General features: G+C 41.5%; 1 protein-coding gene across 1 annotated transcript in view; it reads right to left on the bottom strand.

Moving 5' to 3' along the window:
• The window catches only part of ALDH18A1 (aldehyde dehydrogenase 18 family member A1), a gene marked incomplete in the record, with an annotated part of 362,299 nt that overhangs the window by 66,788 nt on the left and 271,102 nt on the right, over window positions 1-24,409 (bottom strand). The window contains 1 exon segment of the mRNA XM_044056733.1: window positions 19,914-20,100. Coding sequence (XP_043912668.1) covers window positions 19,914-20,100 — 187 coding nt within the window.

Below are 24,409 nucleotides of genomic sequence, written 5' to 3'. Positions count from 1 at the left end.
TCCCCAACGGGGTACTTAGCTTTGAGTGGAGAAGAAAGTCTTCGGACCGAAGTATATCAGTAAAATTCGTCAGGAGTCCACCGACCGGCAAATGCGAACTGCTATCACCACACGGCAAGAAAGACTGGAAAAGATGGCATCTGCTGTCAGCTTTGTATTCCTGGCGCTCTGACGTCAGGGAGCATGGCTGAACAGCTGACGTCGGACCCAGACTTTGGGATTCTGGCCGACCGAGGGCTGCCTGCTGGCATGGGAGAACCCTACAGTCATGACTGCAACAGTGAAACACGATGAACATCTGTACTATAACAAAAAAAATAGCCGGAACCTTGTACGGAACCACTGATGTTTTTTATATCACCAAAATTTGTCATATGCATAAGTTTTAATTTAAGAATTTTAAAGTTTATTCTTATATTCAAATCCATTATCAAATTATTTATTATTTTTTATTAACTTTTTAAGTAAAGTGAAAATATACTTATGCAATATGACAAATGTTATATAACAAATACTTAACATTTAGTGGTTAATAATTTATTGAACTCAAAACAGTAGTTTATACAAGAATGTTTTTAAAATGTAATTTTGGTGATATCTTTTTAAATCAAATTAATTAATGGTGATGTCACGATAATTTAGTATATAAATGTATTTAATTGGAGCTTTTGTTTTATTTCTGAAGAAGTCTCTATTGGAGATGAAAGCGCTAAAATGGATTATTAAAGAGCTTGCATTTTTTTTTCAGTATGTTTTCGTCAGTACATGTTTTTAAAAAAACATCAGTGGTTCCGTACAAGGTTCCGGCTATTTTTTTGTTTTAACATCTGTACTATGTTCATCGTGTTTCACTGTTGCAGTCCTAACAAAATGGGTCGATTCCCAAAGCCCAGAAAAAAACAAAAGGGAAGAGGAATAACCACAGATTAAGGGTTGGTAAGGATGCCTTGCAAAACTGCAGTAGCAAAACCAGCCCTGGATTTAGAAAACAAAGGTAGATTGTAATGCTTTGTGAAAGTATGGACAGAAGACCAAGTAGCTGCTTCTAGAATGTCCTTAGTAGGCACACCTCTCAAAAAAAGCTGTTGAGGTAGAGGCTGCTCTAGTAGAATGGGTCCTAATACTCTGAGGAGGAGCCTTTCCATGTTGTAGGTAACAAAAAAGTGAATACAATGAGCAATCCATTTGGAAATGGTTTGTTTAGAAATAGCTTTACCCAGAGCCCCAGGAGCAAAACTAACCAACAACTGATCAGACTTCCGAAAGGGTTTAGTCCTGTCCCAAGTAAAATCTTAGCTGTCTATGTACATCAAGAGAGTGCAGAATCCTTTCCCCTTTATTCCGGGGATTAGAAAAGAAGGTAGGCAGGTGAATAGACTGGTTAAGAGTCAAACTAGAAACCACCTTAGGCATAAAGGAGGGATTAGTTCTCAGAGAAACCTGATCCGCATGAAAAATAATAAAAAGTTCACTGCCATTAAGGCTTGCAGCTCAGAAACCCTTCTGGCCGAAGCAACAGCCAAGAGAAAAGCAGTCTTCCAGGAGAGAAGCTTTAAATCTGCAGAGGCAGCTAGTTTCAAAAGGAGGCAGAGTAAGTTTCTCCAGGACAAAATTAAGATCCCAAGCAGGAGTAGGAGCTCTTCTGGGAGGTCTTAAGAATGCTAGCTCCCCTAAGGAACTGCTTCATCAAGGGATGAAAGAAAATGGGTTGTTCAAAAGAACAATGGGCAGAAAGTGCTGAAGCATGAATCTTGAATGAAGAAAAAGGAAGTCCACCCTTAAGCAAGCCTGCTAGGTAATCAAGAATGAGGGGAAGCGAAGGATGAGAAGAGTCTTCCCCTTTAGCCTGCATCCAAGAGCAAAATCTTTTCCATTTATCTGCATAAGCTTTCTAGGCCTCCTGGCCTCATGAAGAACCTCGACCACCTGTTGGGAAAGGTTTAAATTATTAGCCAGGCTGCTAAATGCAGAGTTTGAAGATGAGGATGAAGAAATTTTCCTCCCTCCTGAACCAAGATATCTGGTATCAGGGGAAGATGCCAAGGCTGAGTCTGGGAAAGGCTGCCAAGAAGTGGATACCAATGCTGACTGGGCCAGTCTGGTGCTATGAGAATAGCCTTTGGTTTTTCATCCCTTATCTTTAACAGTACTCTGGGAAGAAGAGGCAGAAAGAGGGAAGGCATAAATCAAGAGTTGTGTCCATTGGAAGGATAAAGCGTCTACTCTCCAGGCTTTGTCATGATACTCCCTGGTGCAGAAGGTTGGAAGAAGATGATTGGCTGGAGAGGAGAAAAGATCCCTGTGTGGAGTGCCCCCAATGCTGAATGATGTGATGGAAGATGATCTTGTTCAGTTGCCACTCGTGAGGATCCAGAACATGTCTACTCAATTTGTCTGCCAAAGTATTGAGCCTTCCCGGAATAAACTGGGCTACCAGATGTATGCCCATGGAAGCTGCAATGGACCAAAGTCTCATGCTTTGTCTGCACAGGGGGTTAGAGCGAGTCCCTCAGTGTTTGTTGCTGTACCACATGACTGTGGTATTGTCTGTCCTGATCAAAAGTGTACAGAGGAGAGCAGGTCCTTGAAAGCCAACAAGGCCTGCTGGACTGCCATCGATTCCTTTAAGTTTATGTGCATATGAATCTGTTGAGTGCTCCAAGTCCCCTGTATGCACCTGGTTTCCAGATGTGCTCCCCATGCATAATCCGAAGCGCCCGTGGTGAGAATCTGGCTGGCAGGTGATGGGCGAAAAGGCAGACCCTTGTTCTGAGAGCAGGCTGTCACCCACCAGAGAAACTATTTGCAGACAGGGAATTAGAGGAAGAATCAAGTCTAAGTCCTGTGTGTGTTGACACCAAAGGTTCTTGAGGTACCATTGTATTTTCCTCATATGCAGCCTTGCATATGGGATCATCAGAATATATGAAGCCATGAACCCCAGAGCTTGCAGGAATTGCCTTGCAGAGAGCTGGGTCATGCCTGCCAAGTTCTTGAAGTAAGTTGAGAGATCTCCTTGTTTCTCTTGAGGAAGGAAAACCATCTGGGCGGCTGTATTCAGACTCGCTTGAATGAGACAGTCGTCCAGGTAAGGATAAATTTGAATGTTTCCCTGCTTGTAAAAAGCAATGACTGGCGCCAGGCACTTCATGAAGTCTCATAGTAGTAGATAAGCCAAGTGCAGAGAATTGGAAGTGTTGTTCTCCAGCTCTGAAATGCAGGAACTGCCTACAACTTTCCCTAATTGGGATGTGCAGGTAAGCCTTTTTGAGATCCAAAGTTATCAGCCAGAAATCCTTGTCCAACCTCAGCAGTAACTACCAAAGAGTGAGCATTTTGAATTTGGGAATCACCAGAAAGTGTTTAGAATAGACAAATCCAGAAGAGGGCGCCTAGTGCCCCCTTTTTTGGGTACCAGAAAAAGTCTTGTATAAAAACCCTGGCCTGTCTGAACTGCAGGAACTGGCTGTATAGCACCCAGAGTCAGTAAAGAAGAAATTTGCTTTTCTATCTCTGCCCTTTGATTTTTGAGTATATCTGGGTATCCTTGTTGAACAGGGAAGGTGTGAAAATAAAACTTGTAACCGTGGGTTACTATGTTGAGCACCCATTTGTCGTCTGTGATGGTATACCAAACCTCTGCAAACCTGTCTAATCTTCCCCCCAAAGGAAACCCTGGGCCTGCAAAGGCAGGCAAAGGAAGGCCGGAGTCATTGAGAATGCTTGCTTTGGGAAGGTTGCTTAGAACTCCCTGACTTAGAAGATGAAGAGTGCCATTACTTAACCTTTTGAGGGGTGGGGGTTTGCCCTCTGAAAGACCTGAAATCCCTAGGCCTAGTGCAAACCTGCTTGCTAGGATCAGGGAAAGACCAATTCTTGGAAGGATAATGCTTACTAAACCGTGGAGGTTGGACCTGAAGGAAATCCTTAACAGCTTGCATAGATTTTGCCTTATCTTCCAACTTTTTCAGTACCTCCAGCTTTGTTACCAAAAAGATGGTCTTAGTGCAAAGGCACATCCTGCAATTTTGATTTGACAGGTTCAGAAAGAGGCTGCTCCCTGAGCCAAGCACGTCTCCTAATAAAAGAACCAGTGGCTGCTGCTCTGCAGGAAGCCTCCAAAGTGTCAAAACCACAATGTAGTGGATGCTTAGTAACAAGAGAGGCAGAATTAGTAAATATTGCAAGTCCTTGTTCTCCATCAAGGAAGGAACATCACCTATTTTAGCCTTAATAGTCTCCAAAGTATGCTGCTGATACTTAAGCATATGAAAAAGACAATTTATAGACCTAATGGCAATCGTGGCAGAGGTATAGACCCTTTTACCCCACCTGTCTAAGGCCCTAGATTCCTTATCAGAGGGTACAGGATTTTTAGCAATAGTAGCTTTAACACCTTTGGGGCCTCAAGAAATAATCTCTGGATCAGCAGTAGGATTCTTGAAAAGAAACTGATGAGAATCAGGAACCCTATATCATCCGTCAGGTTTTCTGGGGGCAGGAGGGACAGAATTAGAAGTTAAAGAATTTTCCATGAAAACATCATCCACAACTTCCAAAACTGGAGGGATAGCCAGAGACTTATGCTGTGGTAAATCCAAACATTCCCTGATTCTTTTCTTAGGAGGAAAATTCTAACTTTCCCATTTGAAGTGCTCCCTAAGAGTACTCAAAGTATCCCCAAAGGAAAAATCTCCTGGAGGGGAGTCAGAAGGGATAGAGTCTTCAGCATCACAATTCTCAAAACCAGAAAAAAGTTGAGGGTTTTCCTCCATCAGCTGAGATACTGGAAACCTCACAGTCTGAGGCAGACAAAACATCAGGAGACAATTTCCTAGCTCTGTTGGAAGGGGGAGGTTGAAAGCCCCTAATAAGGGTTAGACCATCACTAGCCATTTTTACCAACTGGGACTGAGGCAAATGAGGGAAGGGTGATGCCTGCTTGTGAATAGATTTATGGCTGGAAGGTTTACTAGTAAACCGGAGGGAATCGGGAGGCCTACCAATAACAGAAGTCTGAATTAAGGTAGCCGGTCTGGCTCTGGTCTCATGTCGAAGAGAAGGGGCATCAGAAGCCGGTGCCAGCTTAGCGGCTCCGGACCCATCTGAGGGGGTGACAGGCAGAGGGTCTGAAGACGAAGTGGAAGCCTGCGGTATGGAGGACTCAGTAAAGGTCTCGGCAGAGGCCTACGGCTGAATATCTGCGGACTGTAGGGGCTGCGAAAGCACCTCACTGACTACCACTGGTCTGACGACCAATTTCACTGGTGCGTTGTCTAGATTTGACCCTAGGCCTGTCGCGGTCTTTGTTCTTGTGTTTCCTAGGTACATCTGAAGTCGGGAGACCAGAATACATCATACTGACAAACTTAGGCCAGATTCCGAAATGCTTATACAAAATTTTAGCTCTACGGCGTATGGTACACGGGTTGAAAGAAGCACAGAGATCACAGTTAGAGACGTCATGCTCAATGCCCAAACAAGTTATACAATAGGAATGAAAATCACGGTGCGGAATCTGTTTTCCACAGGCAAGACAGTTATTAACTTTATCTGACATTCATTAAAGCAAGAAAAGAGGGTCCCCAATGGGGTACTTATCTGAGGAGGCCTTCAACTTAGTAGTCGGAATGTAAAAAGGAAGGTAATTGGCTGACCGGCAATAGTGCGAATTGCATCCGCTTCAGGCTCCTCGGCAAGAAAGACTGAGGAAATGGCATCGGCTGCCCTCACTTTATACCCGACGCCAGGTTTGCAGCTGATGGCAGCCGACATCATAAACCAAAGACTTTGGTATTCGGGCCGGCTAAGGGCTGCCGGAAGCCGGATAACTCATTTTGTTAGGACTGCAACAGTGAAACATAATAAACATCTAGTATTATGAATGTTATGGTATTTGGGGAGAAATAAAAAGCTTTCATCACGGATTATTTATCGGTGGGAATTGAAACCCGACTTCCAATACTGAAGATATATCAGGGGGAATACTGAAGATATATCAGGGGGCCTTAGAAGGGAAAATATAAGGAAAGAGGGTAGAGTTCTGAAGATATTTGGTCAGGAAGATGTGAACTCTGAATTGATATTTTATTCCCCCAAGATACAATAATGGAACTAGACTGGATAGAAGTTATATTTCACAGGAGAATGTGATTTAATTGAGAGATATGACACATCCAATAAGTGCATCACACATCATGCACCAATAAAAGCTAACAAAGCTGCAGGATACCGATGTAAAAATGAGACTGGTGATTTCCTACGTATCTTTATTTATTTTTTTATTTAACATTTGTTGACTGGGAAAGTCCGACTAGGTTCCACAGAGCCCATTTTCAACGGAGGTCTGGGGAGAAATGCTCCAGATGCATGTCTTTAGAATGTGGGATGAAACCGGAGTACCCGGAGGAAACCCACACGAACGCAGAGAGAGCATGCAAACTCCGCACAGGCGGCCAGCCGAGAATCGAACCAGAGAACCTCTTGCTGTGAGGCGACAACGTTAACCGCTGCACCACTGCCCCTCTCCGTTAAAAAGATAGGAGTTTAAGATGTGCGTAGTGGGCATGATTCAAGAGTTACGGAAGTTAGAAATTAATAAAGAAGGGACAGCTAGTAAGAGTGACAAAATGGAAAAGTGAGAAAGAGATGGAGAAAATGCAATAAGAACTATTTACAAGGGTTGACAAGCTACTGCAGAAATGGAAGTTCACAGAAGAGCAACTGTAGAATGCTAAGAAAAAATAAGTATTTGGACAACATGAATGAGTCTGAAAAGGTTGGTGTTATGCACATATTTTGAATAACTAGACAACAAAAGCTTTTAGCACAATGACTTGGGCAAAATAAAATAGAATTTCAGTCAAAATTAAGCAACCTATGACAAGAACAACAAGTAGAAATCTTTTAGATATATTACAGGCATTACAGGCATTTCAGAAATCTTATGAAAATGTTTATAAAGCAAAACAGTGAATCAAGAAAAAGTACAAATGGAAGATAATTTCAAGATCTGAAAGGGACGTGTAAATTTGAAAGTTAAGAGTGAAGAGAAAATACAGATCTGGAAGGCTTTGTTTAAACAAAGGTTATGTACTTACCATAATGATACATGTGTGTTGTCCGTCTATCCATCCTCAACCTGTGGGTTTTGGATTCACCTTAGGATCTGACTTCAACTGCTCTCAAGCCGTTGGATCTGGTACTAAGGCTCCTCCCCTTACCCATAACATGTGTACACAGAACGAGCTACCTCACACAGAGTTTACCCACAATAAGTTAGAAAGAAAAAGGTATAGTACAATGGATGAATAGAAAGAAGCTACCCACCTCAAAAAAATAGTAAGCCAATCAGGAAGAAATTCCCAAGCCGACAAGGCCAGGTAAGGTAAAACTCTCCAGATGTGACCAAGAAAAAGGGAACAAACAAAAATATATGGTAGAGGGGATGATGGGTGGGTAGTTGAGGAAGGACAGGAACAGGCAACACAGATCCATCGTTATGGTAACCACAACTTTTTTTTTTTTTTTTTTTATTTCAAGACATCTTTTCTGTCCATTCCTCAACAAGTGGGACAGAGTTCTCAACTAAGTTACCTCTTTAGTGGTTTTACGGAAGGATATTCTAGAGCACAGCTGAACCAAAACAGGGTCTTGATCTGGATTTTATGTCCAACTTGTAATGCAACATGAAAGCGGGAACACTGGAACAGGTAGCCACAGTTACTCTTGAGAAAAAAAAGCTGTAGATGCAGCTACTGAACTCATGGAATAAACTTTCGGTATAGAGGGAAGTGACAATCCTCTCTCTTGATAGATGCAAGATATGTATTGAGAGAGCAAACATAAGAGTGCGATTTTGGACACTTGTTTACCCAGCTTAGCAGCTGAAAATGAGAGATAACTAGTGAGATTTTCTTCAAGGTTTTCTTCAATGCAAGTAAAAATGTGGCATCTAGTAAACATAGTGTATATTAACCTTTGTTTGAAAAGTTTGGTAAGAACACTGGAAGATGTGTGGACTGGTTAATGGACAATTCAGACAGTCTTAGGAAGGAAAGTAGGAATGATCTTCAGAGTCGCTCTCTGTCCTTGTGAAAAATCAAATAAGGATGTTTCAAAGACAAAGCATGAAGTTTGGAAATTCTCCTGACAAAAGTGACCACAACCAGAAATAATGTTTTCCATGACAAGGATTTTAGATCGAGCAGCACATTTGAAAAGAAGGGATGTTAATGCTTGTAACAAAACAGTAATGTCCAATGGAGGAACAATCTCTGAATGGAGGACACAAAAGAAAAGTTCCTCTTAGAAAAGACCTAGAAAATTTATGAAAAGCTAAGGGTGTATAATTTTCACCAATGTAAAAAGAGGATACAATTGTTAAGTGCACCTTGACGGCTGAACAGCTAAGCTCCATTCAGAAAACAATGGGCAAGAAAATCAAAAATAGTGGATAGGGGAGCCGAAAAAGGGTTAATGTTGTTTTCAGATGCTCAAATGGAGAACCTTTTTCACTTGTCTCTGTTGACCTTACTGGTGGATGATTTCTGAGACTAGGACAAAATGTAAATGACTGAAGAAGAAAACCTGAACTTTTAAACTATCACTGGAACTGCAGAAACTATGCGGTCAACTTTAGGAACTGAATGTTCAGGTTAGGTGACCATGAAGGACTGGAAAGATGACTGGGTCTGAGCTCAGCACCCAGAGAGGGTGTACTAGAGAGTACAAAGAAAGGGAAACCACACCTGTCAAGACCAAAAAGTGGCTATGAAGATAACATTGCCTTCCTCACACTTGCTTTCCGTAAAAACTTTGGTGTTAGAGAGAGTTGGGAGAAAGGCATAAAGGAGTCAGAGGGGTCCAACTGTGCATGAGAGCATCCCTGGGTGACTCCCTCTCTCGGGGAATTAAAGTGAAGAACTTGATGCATTTGGTGTTGTGGGAAGAGGGAAAAAGACTGCAGAAAGGCTGTCCCCAAAGGCCAATAATCCACTCTGCTATTATCAGATTGAGGGACCACCCGTGAGGGAGAAGGATCAATCTGCTCAACCTGTCTGCAAGGATATTGGGTTTTGCCAGAGGTTTTGCCAGAATGTGCATTGCAATTAGAAACTAGTGAGAAGACATTGCTCATGCCACACCATCATAGTCTCTCAACACAATGGATAAGATCTGGTTCCTCCCTGCTTGCTGATGTACCAAACAACTGCTATGTTGTCAATCTGGACAGACATCATACCCAAGGGGAGACTGTCCTGAAATAACAGCAATGCTAAGGGAACTGCTCTCATCTCTAATACTGGAAACTTTAGTAGTGTTTAATATTCTTTTAAATGTACGCATTTGTGTGTTTAATATGTTGTGCTTTACTTCAATAATCAATGTTTTTTTACAGTTATGAGGAAAGTACAGTTTTGTACCTACCATAAATGTAGATGTCCGATAGATATGCAACTGCAGTCATAACATATGGGTTGTCCTGCCTCAGGCAGCCCTCGGTCGGCCGGATTCCAAAGTCTGGGTCTGACATTAGCTGATGTCGCATTTCTCTCCGACGTCAGAGCGGCTGGAAGCATCAGCCGACGCCATTTTCTTCAGTGTTTCTTGCCCCAGATGCCAGGTGCCCTCCAAGGAAGGCTGTAATCAAATTGGAAGACAAAAACAGGATTCCAGACAAATAAGTAAGCAATAAACAGATACACCATAACAGATATCCCCAGCTAAGAGAAACAGGGATAGGAGTGGACCCTAGGCATAGAGGGGTATGGAGGGAGGGAAAATCTGACTGCAGTTGCATATCTATCGGACATCTACATTTATGGTAGGTACAAAACTGTACTATGTCCTTCAAGAATGCAACTGCAGTCATAACATATGGGTAGAATACCATAGCTTAGCTGGGGGAGGAGGAATGCTCTAGGAAAAAGATGGTGTGGCAATCAAACCCTGCAGGACTGCCGAGGCAAAGCCTGCTCTGGATCTGGAGTATACAGGGAGATTGTAGTGTTTGGAGAATGTATGCACGGAGTTCCATGTAGCAGCTTCTAGAATGTCCTTTGTAGGCACCCCTCTTAAGAATGCTGTAGCTCTGGTGGAATATGGTCTGACATTGGCTGGAACAGTCTTCCCATGAAAGGAATAACAGAATCTGATGCAATGTCCAATCCATTTTGAAATAGTCTGTTTTGAAATTGCTTTTCCTTGGACTGCAGGGGCGTAAGCTACAAAAAGTTGTTCAGACTTCCTACTGGTCTTGGTTCTGTCCAGGTAGTATCGAAGTTGTCTGTGAATGTCCAAGGTATGTAACAGTCTTTCCCCTTTGTTCTCAGGATTGGGGAAGAAAGCAGGCAGATGAATAGCTTGATTTAAAGAAACCCTAGATACCACCTTTGGCATAAAAGTAGGGTTGGTCCTTAATGAGACCCTGTCTCTGTGAAAGATTATGAACGGTGGTATTGTCATTAGGGCCTGTAGTTCCGAAACCCTTCTTGCTGAGGTAATTGCCAACAGGAAAGCTGTCTTCCATGAGAGAAATTGTAAGTCGACTGAAGCTGCTGGCTCAAATGGAGGTAGAGTCAGTTTTTCTAGGACAAAGTTGAGGTCCCTGGAGCCTTTCTTGGTGGCTTAATGTTCTTGATTCCCCTGAAGAATTGTCTTAAAGGATGTGAAAAGACAGGCGGATCAGTGTTATATCTAGCTGAAATAGCTGAAGCATTATCTTTATGGAAGAATATGAGAGTCCATTCTGTAGCATATCTGCCAAATATTCCAGAATGAGTGGGATGTTCAATAATGATGCATCATGTCCCTTGCTGGTATTCCAAATGCTGAATCTCTTCCATTTTGCTAAGTAAACCTTTCTGGTGGATGGTCTTCGAGCCTCTGTTAATATCCGCTGAACTTCCTTGGAGAGAGATAGATTGAGGTTATTCATGGGATCTCCCAGGCTGTTAGCTGCAGTGTCTGAAGGTTTGGATGCACTGTTTTGAAGTTGTGTTGAGTCAAAAGTAGGGGCCATTGGGGAAGGGCCCACTTCTTGGTGTGACATATGCTCCGTAGTAGTGGATACCAGTGTTGTCTTGGCCAGTCTGGAGCTATTAGGATCCCCTTGGGTCTCTCTGCTTTGATCTTTAGTAATACTGAGGTCATCAGTGGCAGAGGTGGGAATGCATAGATTTATAGGAAGTTCCAGTTGAATGAGAGAGCATCTGTTTTCCAGGCTTGTGGATGGTATGTCCTTGAGCAGAAGTTTTGTAGATGATGGTTGAGGTGAGAGGCAAATAGGTCTACTTCTGGCCTGCCCCATGTCGAAGTGAGTTGTGTGAAGATCTTCGGATGTAACCTCCACTCGTGTGGATCTGTGAAATTCCTGCTTAGGCTGTCCGCCAGCACATTGTCTTTGCCTGGAACAAACTGGGATTGTAACTGTATGTTTAGGCTCAGTGATTTTTCCCAAAGATTCATTGTCAGTCTGCAAAGGGGGTAAGAATGGGTGCCCCCTTGCTTGTTTATGTACCACATCACAGTGGTGTTGTCTGTCCGTATCAGTAAATGGCCTTGCTGAAGTTGTTGTCGAAAGGCCTCGATGGCATGCATTACTGCCAGCATTTCCTTTTGGTTTATATGCAGATGTGTTTCCTTTGGAGACCATTGTCCTTGTATACATCTGCCTTCCATGTGCGCCCCCCCATCCAAGGTCTGAGGCGTCTGTGGTCATGGTCTGTGTTATCTGTGGTTTTTTGAATGACATACCTGTGTTTGCCTGGCTTACCGAGGCCCACCATAGAAATTCCTTTTGTAGGCATGGAATGAGTGGTATGGTTGCCTCTAAGTTGTTGCTGTGCTGAGACCATAGGCTTTTTAGGTACCATTGAAGCTTTCTCATGTGTAGTCTTGCTAATGGAACCAGGAGAATGCAGGATGCCATGTAACCCAGGGCCTGTAGGAATCTCCTTGCAGTCATCTGGATGAGTTTTGCCAAACCTTTGAAATAATGAGTTAACTTCTCTTGCTTGTCTTCTGTCAGGTAAGCCATTTGAGAGGCTGTGTCTAGTTTGGCTCCTAAGAAGGTTATTTGCTGGGATGGTTGAAGTCTTGACTTTTGGAAGTTGACTGTGTATCCCAGAGCCTGAAGTAATCGAATGACATAGTTCAAGTTTTTTTTCAACATCAATTTGTCGTCCGCTTGTATGAGGCAGTCGTCCAGGTACGGGTAAATTTGGATCCCCTGGAGTCTGCAATGAGCAATTACTGAAGCCAGGCATTCTGTGAATACTCTGGGCGCAGTAGATAAGCCAAATGGCAATGCTGAGAATTGATAATGCTCTGGCCCTGCAAGAAATCTGAGGTATCTTCTGCAACTGTGTCTGATAGGGACATGCAGGTATGCCTCCTTGAGGTCCAGAGTAATCAGCCAAGACCCCTTGCCCAGCATGGGAAGGAGTTGCTGTAGAGTCAGCATTTTGAACTTTGGTACTATGAGAAAGGTGTTTAATGCTGACAAATCCAGTATTGGTCTCCATTGAGTTTCTTTTCTTGGAACAAGGGACAGTCTTGAGTAAAACCCCTGGCCTTGTTCTTGTTGTGGAACTCTTTCTATTGCTTTTATCCGAGCCAGCAGAGAAATTTGCTTGATAGCCTCTGCCCTCTGGGTTTGTGGTAGGTTTGGCATGCCTTGTTTTCTTGGTAAGGTATGAAAATGGAACCTGTAACCTTGGTCTATAATGTCCAAAATCCATTTGTCCTTTGTCAATCTGTGCCAACTGTCTGAAAACAGAGATAATTTTCCGCCCAAGGGAGCTTCTATTTGTTCCTTGGTAAGCGGAAGTAGAGGAAAGTCATTGAGATTGTGGCTGTGGGGCAGGGAAACCCTGTGTCACTTCTTTGGTTTGCTGGCTGCCATTGTCGTCCCCTGTAAGGACCTCTGTATTGTCCTCTTCCTCGGCCACGTCTGTTTTTACCCCTTTGAAATTTTTCAGGATTAAGGAAGGACCAGTTTTTTGAAGGCCAATTCCTACTGAATCTGGGGGGCTGAACCTGGAGGAAATCTTTAACCATCTGAACTGATTTTGCTTTTTCCTCGATGGACTTTAACACATCTTTAGCATTAGCACCAAAAAGCTTGTTCTTTTCCAAGGGTGCATCCAGAAGTTTTGCCTTAACATGATCTGGTAGAGGTTGTTCTTTTAACCATGCATGTCTACGAATGACTGCCCCTGTCATAGCTGCCCTACATGAAGCTTCCAGTGCATCATATCCACACTGCAGGAAGTGATTGCTGACTTGCTGAGAGTTATGTACAGCTTCCTGCAAAGACTTCCTGTCTAAAGGATCAGGAGAGGCCAATGTTTTCTGTAAATCTTCTAACAGGAAATCCTGATATTGTAACATATGAAAAAGGCAATTCAAAGCTCTCATAGATAAAGTAGTGGAGGTGTAGACCTTTTTCCCCCATCTCTCTAAAGACTTAGCTTCCCTGTTGGAAAGCAAGGGATTTTTAGAGGTGGAAGCTGAAACGCCTTTAGGTCCCTGAGAAATAGTTTCCAAATCAACAGTATGGGCCCTGAATAAATGGGAATGTGTTTCTGGGACCCTGTAATACTTGTCTGGCTTGGCTGGAGCAGGAGGAAGAGAATCAGGGGTAACAATGGAGTCAGAATATAAATCATCCAAAACATCAAGCACAGGAGGAATAGCTAAGGGCCTGTGCTGGGGCTTTTTAAGGAAAGTTCGAAGGCGCTTTCTGGAATCAGAATATTCCTGGCCTTGCCACTTGAAATGTTCCCTCATGGTATGCAGAACTTCCCCAAACGAAATATCCTCAGGAGGGGAGGCCGAGGGGATGGAATCCTCTGCATCAGAGTCCTCATAGGTCTGGAAGAGCTCTTCCTGGCCATCGGAGTGGACAGAGTCCTCAGAATCTTCATCTGAAGGGATAGGGTCAGAGGGTTCAACCCGGGGCCTCTTATCAGAAGGTGGCTGGGATCCTCTCTCAGGATGGGCCTGTGAACCTCTAATCATAGAAATTAAGTCTGCGGCCATAGTCATGATTTGTGTCTCTGGAGTAGGCTGAGGTAAGGCTTTAGCAGTAAGGTGCTTGGTCTTGCTGGCTGCCTTAGCCCGAGTGTAGGCCTTAATAGACATGGCCATAGGAGGCCTGGCAGCTCCACATGCAGGAGTGACCTTATCTACAGCAATGGTCTCGGGCATTTCCTCGGTTTCAGTATCCGGAGGAAAATCTATAACTGGCGGAGTGGTATCCGGTATCGGAGTCGTCGATAATGCGGTGTCTTCGGTTCAGAGCGGTGGAATAACCGTCTCAGGGGGAACCGGAGCACTCGCGGTAGGTTTTGGCGTGGAGTCGGTGGTAGACGCGGGCCGAGGATGTCGGTCCCGGTCCTTTCGTTTCTTGGGAGGCGCCTGAGAGTGCGCTTATTGAAGTGAGCACAGGCGACAGGCCGAGACGTCGTGGTCTGGGCCAAGGCAAGGAAGACAGTAAGAGTGGAAATCCTTACGAGGTATTTGTTTACCACAAGAAAGACAATTGTTAACTTTTTCAGTAATTTCTGACATCGGCTGAGGCAAGAAAAGGTCCCCAACGGGGTACTTAGCTTTTTTGATGACTTCGGAACTGAAGAATACAGGAGCTGACCGACCGGCACTTGCGAACTGCTTCTGCTTCGGGCACCGCGCGGCAAGAAAGACTGAAGAAAATGGTGTCGGCTGATGCTTTTGTACTCCAGCCGCTCTGACGTCGGAGAGAAATGCGACATCAGCAGACGTCGGACCCAGACTTTGGAATCCGGCCGACCGAGGGCTGCCTGAGGCAGGACAACCCATATGTTATGACTGCAGTTGCATTCTTGAAGGACATCAGCAATGGGTGCTTCTATCACATCGTCATACATCTTTATGGGTTATCTGGAAAATATTCTGATTATTCCAACCACAATTTATTTCTCTATACCATTAACATGTATCGTGACAATATGTGATCAATCATTCTAACAAACTGTTTCGCTGTTTGGAACTCTTTTGCCAAGAGGGTAAGGGCCTCACATCTTAGCCTATTGGCAAACTAATCCAGATTAGGCTAAGCAGTTAAACATGCACCTAAAAAGGAGTGAAGAAAAATTGTAGCGACTTAGAAAATTATAGCACCAAACTGCACTGTTAAAAACAGTACAGCAGACAAAGTTACAAAAATTAACAGTGTGCACAGCCCTGCATTTAAATGCTTCATAATTACAGATTTTACAAAGAATCACAAGTACTAAAGAAAGCAAGATACTGGGTGCGCATTGAAACAAAGTAGCAAAAACTGCTCTGCAATCTGCAATGACAGAAGGACAAACTGCCTGTAACCAGATGAACCTGCAATTCTGCCACACAGCACAGAATTATCAAACCCATTAAATATGTCATTAAATCTTCAAAACACCAGTCATACTAAAGCACCATCAAAAAGGGGTTAACAAGAAGATGAAAATTGCCATAATTTTTTTTTTCATACAGATCAGGCAAACATTTTTCTACAAAAGCTATATTCAAGGGGCGAGACATTAAAATGATCAAGGCAAAGTGTTTGCTAGTCTGTCACGGGTTCAGCTGTTGAACAAATCGCTCTTTCCTCGACTGTAACAGATTAATGACTTGCCTTCTCCCACGAAGCACATACTCCTTCTAACCTAATGGACTACATGGGTAAGGCTTTACTTTCAAGAGCTAGAACTGATGTGTAATCACTCGGAAACTACTCTACTCAGCTAAAGGAGCAACAGTAACTTACAGTTAAAACTCAAAACTTTTTGTATCTTTTTCTTTAAAATTCCCTAACTTCTTGTAATATAGTCTCAGAGTGGGTCCAGTAATCTGGCAAATAGCTCTTCTATCTACTAGCTGCCTGAGCGATTTAAAGAATCAAGTCATCAAAAGGAAAAACATGACTTGTGGATCCATCCTGTTCTCTAAGCAGCCAGGTATTTGGACAATTAATAGAAATGCTTCCTTTAACAGCAGACTGTAGTTTTCTGTTACTATGTGGGCATTCACTCCCAATTCATATGAGAATTTCTAAGCCCAAAGCAGTTATACAGACCGTCTTAATCGAGATACATTGCAGCAAAACAGAATTATTAAATAAAGTCAAAAGTACCAATTTTGGACAGTGCAGCTTCAACATGAATGCTTTCCCTGAATGCTCTTTTGACAACTAGCAAACGAGCTCTTAAAAGGTATTACAACACTTTATTTATCAAATCAAAAAACATCAAATCAAGGAGTCTGAACATTTGGTGATGGAAGGGATGAACTATGCTGTGGAAATAGAGTATTTTGAAAGCAAAATAGCTGTACAGTCCTACAGAAGTCACCAAAACACTCAGCATTCACCACTCAGAGAAATGAAAAAGGTGCTAAGGTTAAAGAGGTGGCCAAAAACCTGAAGGCACTACAGTTATAGAACTTGACATGACTGTTCAAGAGTTATATAAAAAGACAAAGAGTTGCAATTATTGACTATGCCAAACATCTGCATGATCAATCCTTAAAAACTCTACCTGCTAAACACTAGGACTTGCACTTGCCATGACCAAACATAAAACGTCCATCCCTCCCATCCATACCACTCACAATTGCTACTAACTATTTTCTTCACCTTATCACATAATTTACACACAAAACTCCGTTTATCTACTGCTACTTTTCATATTTTCCTTTTGTCCATATCCACCTCTCTGTATGGGACACTAAAATTCATTGCAAAGTAAGAAATGGATGCTAAAACTTGCTGTAAATCATGAACTGAGCACCAACAGTGTAAAGTTTTTGCCTCAAGTTATATCATTTATTCCTGTCTGTAATGTATTTTGTATTTCTGCCAATGTCAATTCATGTAATAGTTGTAAATTTAATATTGTTGAAGCTTTTCTCTCTGGGTCTCTGCTAAAAAAGGGTTTCTGACCAGGCAGATTAACCCTGTCAACAAATGTCAAAGTGAATATATAAAATTAACAGGTCAGCTGGATGAGAAGCAAAGTGTGGAGACACAGGAAAAAGCAACACAAAGTTAAACGACTTGACCAAGTTATGCTGCTCCTTGCTGGAATGGAACACCCGGCAGGTGAGCAATCACCAAACAGATTATTACATTCATAAAGTAGCATTAAGTATTCTAAGAATAAAACCAACATGGGACTGGAGAACAGATTTTATAAACAGGGATAACTGCAACTCAGGGAACAGAACATAGGCAAAAGGGACAGGATTTTATTGGAGAAAAGTGACAAAAGAACCAATGTATTGGGAGCAAATATCTAGAAAGGAGAAAGTTTAACACACAGGGATAAAACAAAACAGAAGTTAGGACTGCAGGTTAGACACTGCCTTTCCTACCAGGGACTGATATCCAAATATAGGCAAACCGAAAGGGATAGAGGAATGCTAAGTGAAAGCCAAATGGTGGTAGAAATTTTAGTCAAATGTAAAACAAAAACTGTTATTAAAAACAGGATTTAGTAGGGCACATAAAATATTGGATGGTAACTAAAATAATTGATCAGACGTGGTCAGAAAAGACTGGGAAGACAGACGGGAAAGGCACTTTAAAAAAAAAAAGAGCAATGGGAGGACATTGATATGGCTCCCAATTATATAATAAAGTCCAGAAGGCTTAGGATTTTTGCTTGTAAGCGTCTGCATAGAGATTTTTATAACCCAGGCAAATATCAGAGAATTTTCCTCAGCCAGCAAATACTGGAGGTATGATGGGAAAGACTGAGGTAATTGGGAACATTTTTTTTTGGGGGGGGGGGACAGGGAGCATAATGACTTGTCACATTTTAAAAATCTCTACTGTATTTTATCAGAAATGTTGTGGGAGCAAATGGTTGCAACTAAGAAAAATTTTTATTTTTTTAGCTGGGACACAGGATCTAAATTGCCTAGGCACAACAAAGTATTAGCAGGTTTAACGCTATTAGTTACCAAAAAAGCAATTACAATGCTAATGGCTGCCAAAAAAGCAATTACTAGGAAATGGAATTCAAATTCTAAGCCAGCCATTACTGAAGTACCAAATATTGTAAAGGAGCTAAAAGAGCTGGAGGTGGAATCTTTTAAAAAAGGGTATGAGCAAATTACATAAAAAATAATTGGAATCTGGGGGAAGAATACAAGCAAAATAATGTACAGAAGGAGAATCGAGGTTTAAGGGAAGGCAGCAATGAACAAATTATATAATGTTGGAGTGAATGATACTTGTTAAAAAAAAAAAAAAAAAAAAAAAAAAAAAAAAAACAAACAAAAAAAAAAAAAACATACTGCATGAAAACAGAAGCCATTTTGTTTTTTTCTTTTCTATTAAATAATGTGTACCTATTATCATTACGTAAACTGATTTTAGTACATGTGTTTTTAAAAAATATTAAGTGTAACTTAAGGTTATAGCCTTTTAGAGGGTGAAAAACAAAATATTTTTGGATTATAGATAAATTGTTGAAATGGACTTAATTTACTTCATTGATGAAACACCCAGTCTAGTATCGGCCATGCTTGAAATATTAGTCAGATATGTAAAACCCTAGCCAATACTGACTGAATTTGTGAACTGTTAGGAGACACAGCAAGTGCTGTAAATGTTGTACCAAACAGATTGACAGTTGCTTGCAGCTACAAATGATGCCATTTATTGCAAATGACTATCCATAAGTGACTTTAAAAATTATTGCACTTTATGGATGTTACAAGGAAGTATTAGCATAAAAGAATGAAATGTAAATTGATGCCAAACTGAAGATATTTTGAAATGGGAAAGTGCTGGCATATGATAACCCCAAGAAGGTGACTGACAAAATAAAAGCTACCAGGGTGAGTTTGATACAGCTGCAGATGGAACAAAAGCTACCAGGGTGAGTTTGATACAGCTGCAGATGGAACAAAAGCATTAAAAAAAATAAAACGCTACTGATCTAGAAGGCACTGATACAACATGACAAACAGAGGATGAGTGCAAGGAAAGGTCAAAGTTAACAAAGAAGATTCCTGCTTGACAGAGCTATCCCTAGAACAAGATGACTGTCTAGACTGGTGAGAGTAACACAATGTTGGAACTTAAAGGGACAGCTGGACTGTTTAATAGAGAATGAGAGAGAGAGGGTGCTAATAACGACCCAGTTTGGGGTGAACAATTTAAATGTAACATGCATTTTGTTAACTTTTCTTTTACGATTACATTTTTTTTACTCCAATTTGAACAAGGAAAGATGAGATCCACCAAGTGAGTGCTAAGTTATAAAGTTGTTTACTGTTAAAGATGGAAAAAAAGCAGACACTAAGTGCTCCCAATAGAAAATGTTTTTGCCTTTACCTGAATGCAGATTATAACCACATTTAGTGAAGTTTAATTTTATGCTTTGGGATACAGAGCCCATGATGAAAATTATGCAATGTAAAAAGTATATTTAAGAAATTATGAATTAAATCAATAAGGGATTTTGCTTCGAAAGTAGAACTGTTATCTCCTTCAAGAAAGGAGTAATCTATTAAAAACGGAATAAACGATAATGCCATAAAACCCGCAAGAGTTAAGCTTAAGTCAGCTAGAATAAGGTTTATATTAACACTTTGTGACATGCAACCAGGATCATGTGGGGGTAGGAAAACAAGAACCAGAAGAGTGCTTTGTAATACAAATCCAAAAGGGATATTTATTTTAGTGACTGGAATCATGTCTTCAGTGGACAGGATAGCACTGCAGTTGTAATGATTCATCAAGGATATTTCTAAAGCCTTTTATTAATGATAATGAAAGGCTTTCTTAATCATGTTTCACAATGTAACATATTAAACAGTCAATTAACTGGGTGGGATGTGCAATTGTGCAAAACAGACTTTTTTTTACCATTACTCACCATTTTCTGTGATGATAACATCTGTGTGGGCACTCCCATATTTATGTATGTGACTGATAGCTTCATGGATACTATCGACCACTTCAATGCTACATTCGAGATCTCCATATTCTGTCCGAAGAGACTTCACCTCAGATGGGCTGAAAGTAAGATAGGATGCAAACTTTGGACCAGCATGGATCTTTACCTACAACCCAAACACAAAATGTTCACTGTACACACACACATGCTCTCATTACGCAATGAAATCTAAAACACAGACTAAGGCTTTCTCTGAATAAAGCATGCAGCTCTACAACTGCATGGGAAATCTACCCAGTCAATGCATTAGGTAATGCCAAGAACACTATATACAACATCATATCCATTTCCATATCACCAGTGTCCATCTACCTACTTAACTAAAACTACTGGAAACTTCAAAAAGGTGTCTTTATTCCTCCCACAGGGAGAATATCAGAAAGAAAGTCTCCTAGAGCCGCTAGCTAGTGATTTTATCTGGACTAATCCTTTATACCCTGCTTCTTGTTAGTCCTGACACTCTCTTGGTTACAGGTGGGATACCAGGCGTCACTCAAGCCTTCTGGATTATCTCTGTTTTCCATACATTAAACTAGCTAACATGCACTTATTTAAGGTAGAAAGACAAGGGCCAATGGCCCTTGCCAGTTATTACCTTGCTACATAATGGAAAAAGGAATTAATATTCGTTGCTACAAACCACACATTTATCATAATCAAAAATTCAGCTGTAATGGTTGATGTGCACTCTGACAAAGTACCAAGACAAAAATAATTCCTCACCACAGACAGCAACACACACTAACTGCTTGGTGAATGTCAGTCAAATGGATTTAAAGAAAGAAAAATAGGTTAGCTCCATACACGCAAGGAAAGAGATTTCTGTTTGGAAATAGCAAAAAAAAGGCTTTGCTGGAGCATTCCATATATTTTATTAGAGAAATAGTAACAAAGATCCTCGGAACAGTGGAACTGAAAGTGACAGTGTGAAAATAACGAAATGCAAAACAAGTCTAAGGATGTGGCACCTCGGACTATTCCACCTAATAGGCAATCTCAGCGACTGTGCATGTGTGTATTTATGAATCTAATGAAGATGACATGAAGACAAGATAAAAAACTGATTGCAAAATGTTAAAAAACACAGATTCGCTAATAAGCATGCTCTGTGGCATAACCCTGGAATATGAAAAACAGAACATGTGTTTTTTTTTGTTGAGGGGAAGCCACCTGAACCCCTTATTAATTATATATACTAACTACAAGACTGCCCAATCCCTGGGAAGGGGGGATATACTCCAACTCCAGGAACTGTCATTCTTGCGCAACTGTCTACATCTGTTTTGTCGACCAAAGTATGGCCAAGCCAATCCCCTGCTAAAACGGTGAAAATAAGTATTATTCTGCACTTCCACTGGCAATTGTGATAGCATTTTATTAGTTTCTTATGATATTTGCTGTATTTGCTACACTTAAACAAAACAAAACAGAAATTATACTGTTTCTAGGGCTGCTGTATTTAGATTGTGTGGTCTTCTTACACTTGGGCTCCAAACCAGCCATTTTACATTAAGGTTTTTTTCTGCACTCCTATGGCAGAAGGGTGCTGATCTAAACCTATCCGAGTTGAGGATTGCTGGTGGAAAGTTTATTGTGCCCTTTCTTGACTGTTAGCTTAAAACCTGCTCCTTTTTTGCCTGTACATAATCCTCTTTGTGCAAAGCTGTTCTCTGTGCAGCAGAGGTTAGCAGTGCCCTGCATAGTCACAAATGCATTGAAGATAAAATTTCCCTAAAATAATTACCACTGAAACCATACTCAGCCCACTGCTGCTCTAGAAGTAACTGAGCTGCACTCTGAGCAGCATCACTCTGTTGGTTAACTTTAGATTACACAAAGTACAGTTCCCACTCAGTCTCTGTGCTACCAGAACAGTCTATTCTTTTTCTGATAAACCCACAATAAGAACTTAATATAATGGATGGGCAGCATGGGAATCCTGAAGCAATGCAGAAATTGTCTCATGTATACTGACATCTACCTAATGCTGAAATAAACAAATACTAAATGACAGATGTAGGTCTACTATCAAAATGAAGGCAAGACTCGCACACAGACAAATCGAATGCTAAACAGGTTGTCAGCACACACACCACTTCCTACACTAAATAAGGATTTGACACACACACACACACGCGCACGCACACACACGCACGCACACGCATGCACACGCATCTCAACAAACAAGCCCATAAAGCAAAACACCATACAACCTAACATACTAGTCACAAGAGATTCCATAGTGAGACACATGGATGTCCCCCTCAACAGGTTGGATAAGGAGAAGGTTATGGTTAGCTACCTGTCAGGTGCCAGGATCTGTGAGATCACACAAGCATTAGTCACCTAGCCACAAGTACCAGTACAACTGTCATAGCCCATGGGGGTGTGAGTAACTGGAGCTGCATCTCCCTGAACTAGATGAACAGAGACAGGGAGAGAAACTACTGAGCTCTCAGATCGTGTCACAGGCAGGTATGAGCTTAGCCTTCATCGGCATTCTATCTTCATCAAGGATGACACCACAATACAAACCTAAAATGACTGAATAACAATTGGCTTAACCTTTGGTGTTACTCCAAGGGGATCCAATATTGGTCAGCTTGGGAGGACAGGATCGACAGGCCGGCTGTTTTCCCAGAGATGGTCTGTGCCTGTCTCCTCTAGGCTTTCAGATACTGGCAAAGGCTATAGCCACAACTAAAGTGCCTTTTTTGGCAGTGTCAAAATAACCAACCTTCCAAAACAATAAAATTGTCTTGATAAGCTCAAAGTACTGCTTCTCAATGCTAGGAGCCTAAACAAGAAACTGCACTCCCTAGAAGCACTACTAAACCTTGGAAAAATCTGACGTCTGTGCAGTTACTGAGACATTGTTCAAAGTCATGAAAAGCACCCCTGCAGTGCAAGGCTACAATGGCTTCCATATGTTCAGAACACCAACTGAGCAAGGAAGAACCAAAGGAGGTGGTGTAACCATCTTCATAAAGGACAAGGACACCTCAAGACTGGTCAAACAGTACGACTCTCGAACTTCTCTATGTCCAACTAACCATAGGCAAAATTCCCTACCACTACATCGTTAGCTATTGGTCCTACAACTATTATTTTTATTTATTTTATTTTACATTTGTTTACCGGGAAAGTCCGACTGGACAAATGTTCTTTTTCAGCAGAGGCCCAGGGAGAAAAGCTCCACATTTATAAATAACCGTAAGATAGATATACAACGCTATGACACAGGGAAAAACACAACACATACCTGGACTTACTGAAGTCACTCATCATTCAGGCCAATACCTCATTCATGGGTGATTTTAACTATCCTGCCATTGACTGAGGGACTTCCACAACCACTAGCAAGCAGGCTCAGAGGTTCTTGGAATTTGTCAATGCAAATGCTCTGGAACAGCTGGTTGGCACACCAACTAGGGGCTCAAATATCCTGGACATAGTACTCACTAACACTGAGGACAGCTGCACCACCCCTCCACCTGTAATGTCCTCTTTGTTAAGATCAGACCAACAAATGGTCTCCTTGGAAATAAACATAAGGCCAGATACCCCGTAAAGCTCAAAAACACTAAAGAATTTCTCCAAGACAAATTATCTCTACTAAATGATGGAACAAGAAATTTCAAAGCTTGCTCAAACCCAGAAAACACAGAATCCTATGCATCAGTGTACAACAATGCCCTATACAGCCACTTAAGCAATGGTGAAGAATCAGCAGTACCAGACTACATTAAATGCAGGTCTTGCTGAAAAAACAAGCCACCCTGGTATAAACAGGTTATACAAAAAAAGAAAGAAACTAGTGTCCAAAAATAAGTGGGAACAGGCTCAACAGAAGAAGAAATCTCTCACTAGTTTAAAACAAGCAAACAAATCAGAGATCTGGTCAAGTCCTCAAAAGCAAATTATAAAACAAAAATAGCCCTCCTAGCCAAGAAAAACTACAAAGCATTGTTTAACTATGTATGAAATCTTAAGGGAAATATCCAGCTATGCATAGAGCTGGTTATGGATGGCACCACCCATACTTAACCAAAGGAAATAGGCAACCTGCTAGCAGACAGATTTGGATCAAACTTCATTCCACTGTCCCCCAAGGATTGTCCCCCAAGTATACCTGCCACAATTTCTCAGCCTATTATCCCAAGACAGCAGACCATCTCTGTGTTCTCTAAAGTTAAAAACATGGCATTAATGGGTCCTGATAACATCCCAAGTTGCCTTTTAAATAACTTAAAACATGACCTAGCAGACCGACTTGGATCCCTACTTAACCACAGCCTTCAGACAGGCTATGTTGCAACAAAATGGAGGGCAGCAACAGTCTTCCCTCGGCACAAGAGAGGATCATCAACTGACCTGGGAGTTAGAAAACCATAAGCCTACCTAGCCTCATCTGT

Source organism: Protopterus annectens, chromosome 14.part0 (genome assembly GCF_019279795.1).
Source record: "Protopterus annectens isolate FY-2018-M chromosome 14.part0, PAN1.0, whole genome shotgun sequence".
Classification (NCBI taxonomy): Eukaryota; Metazoa; Chordata; order Ceratodontiformes; family Protopteridae; genus Protopterus; species Protopterus annectens.
Note: the sequence above shows the minus strand (reverse complement) of the source record. Positions and strands in the feature narration are given on the sequence as shown.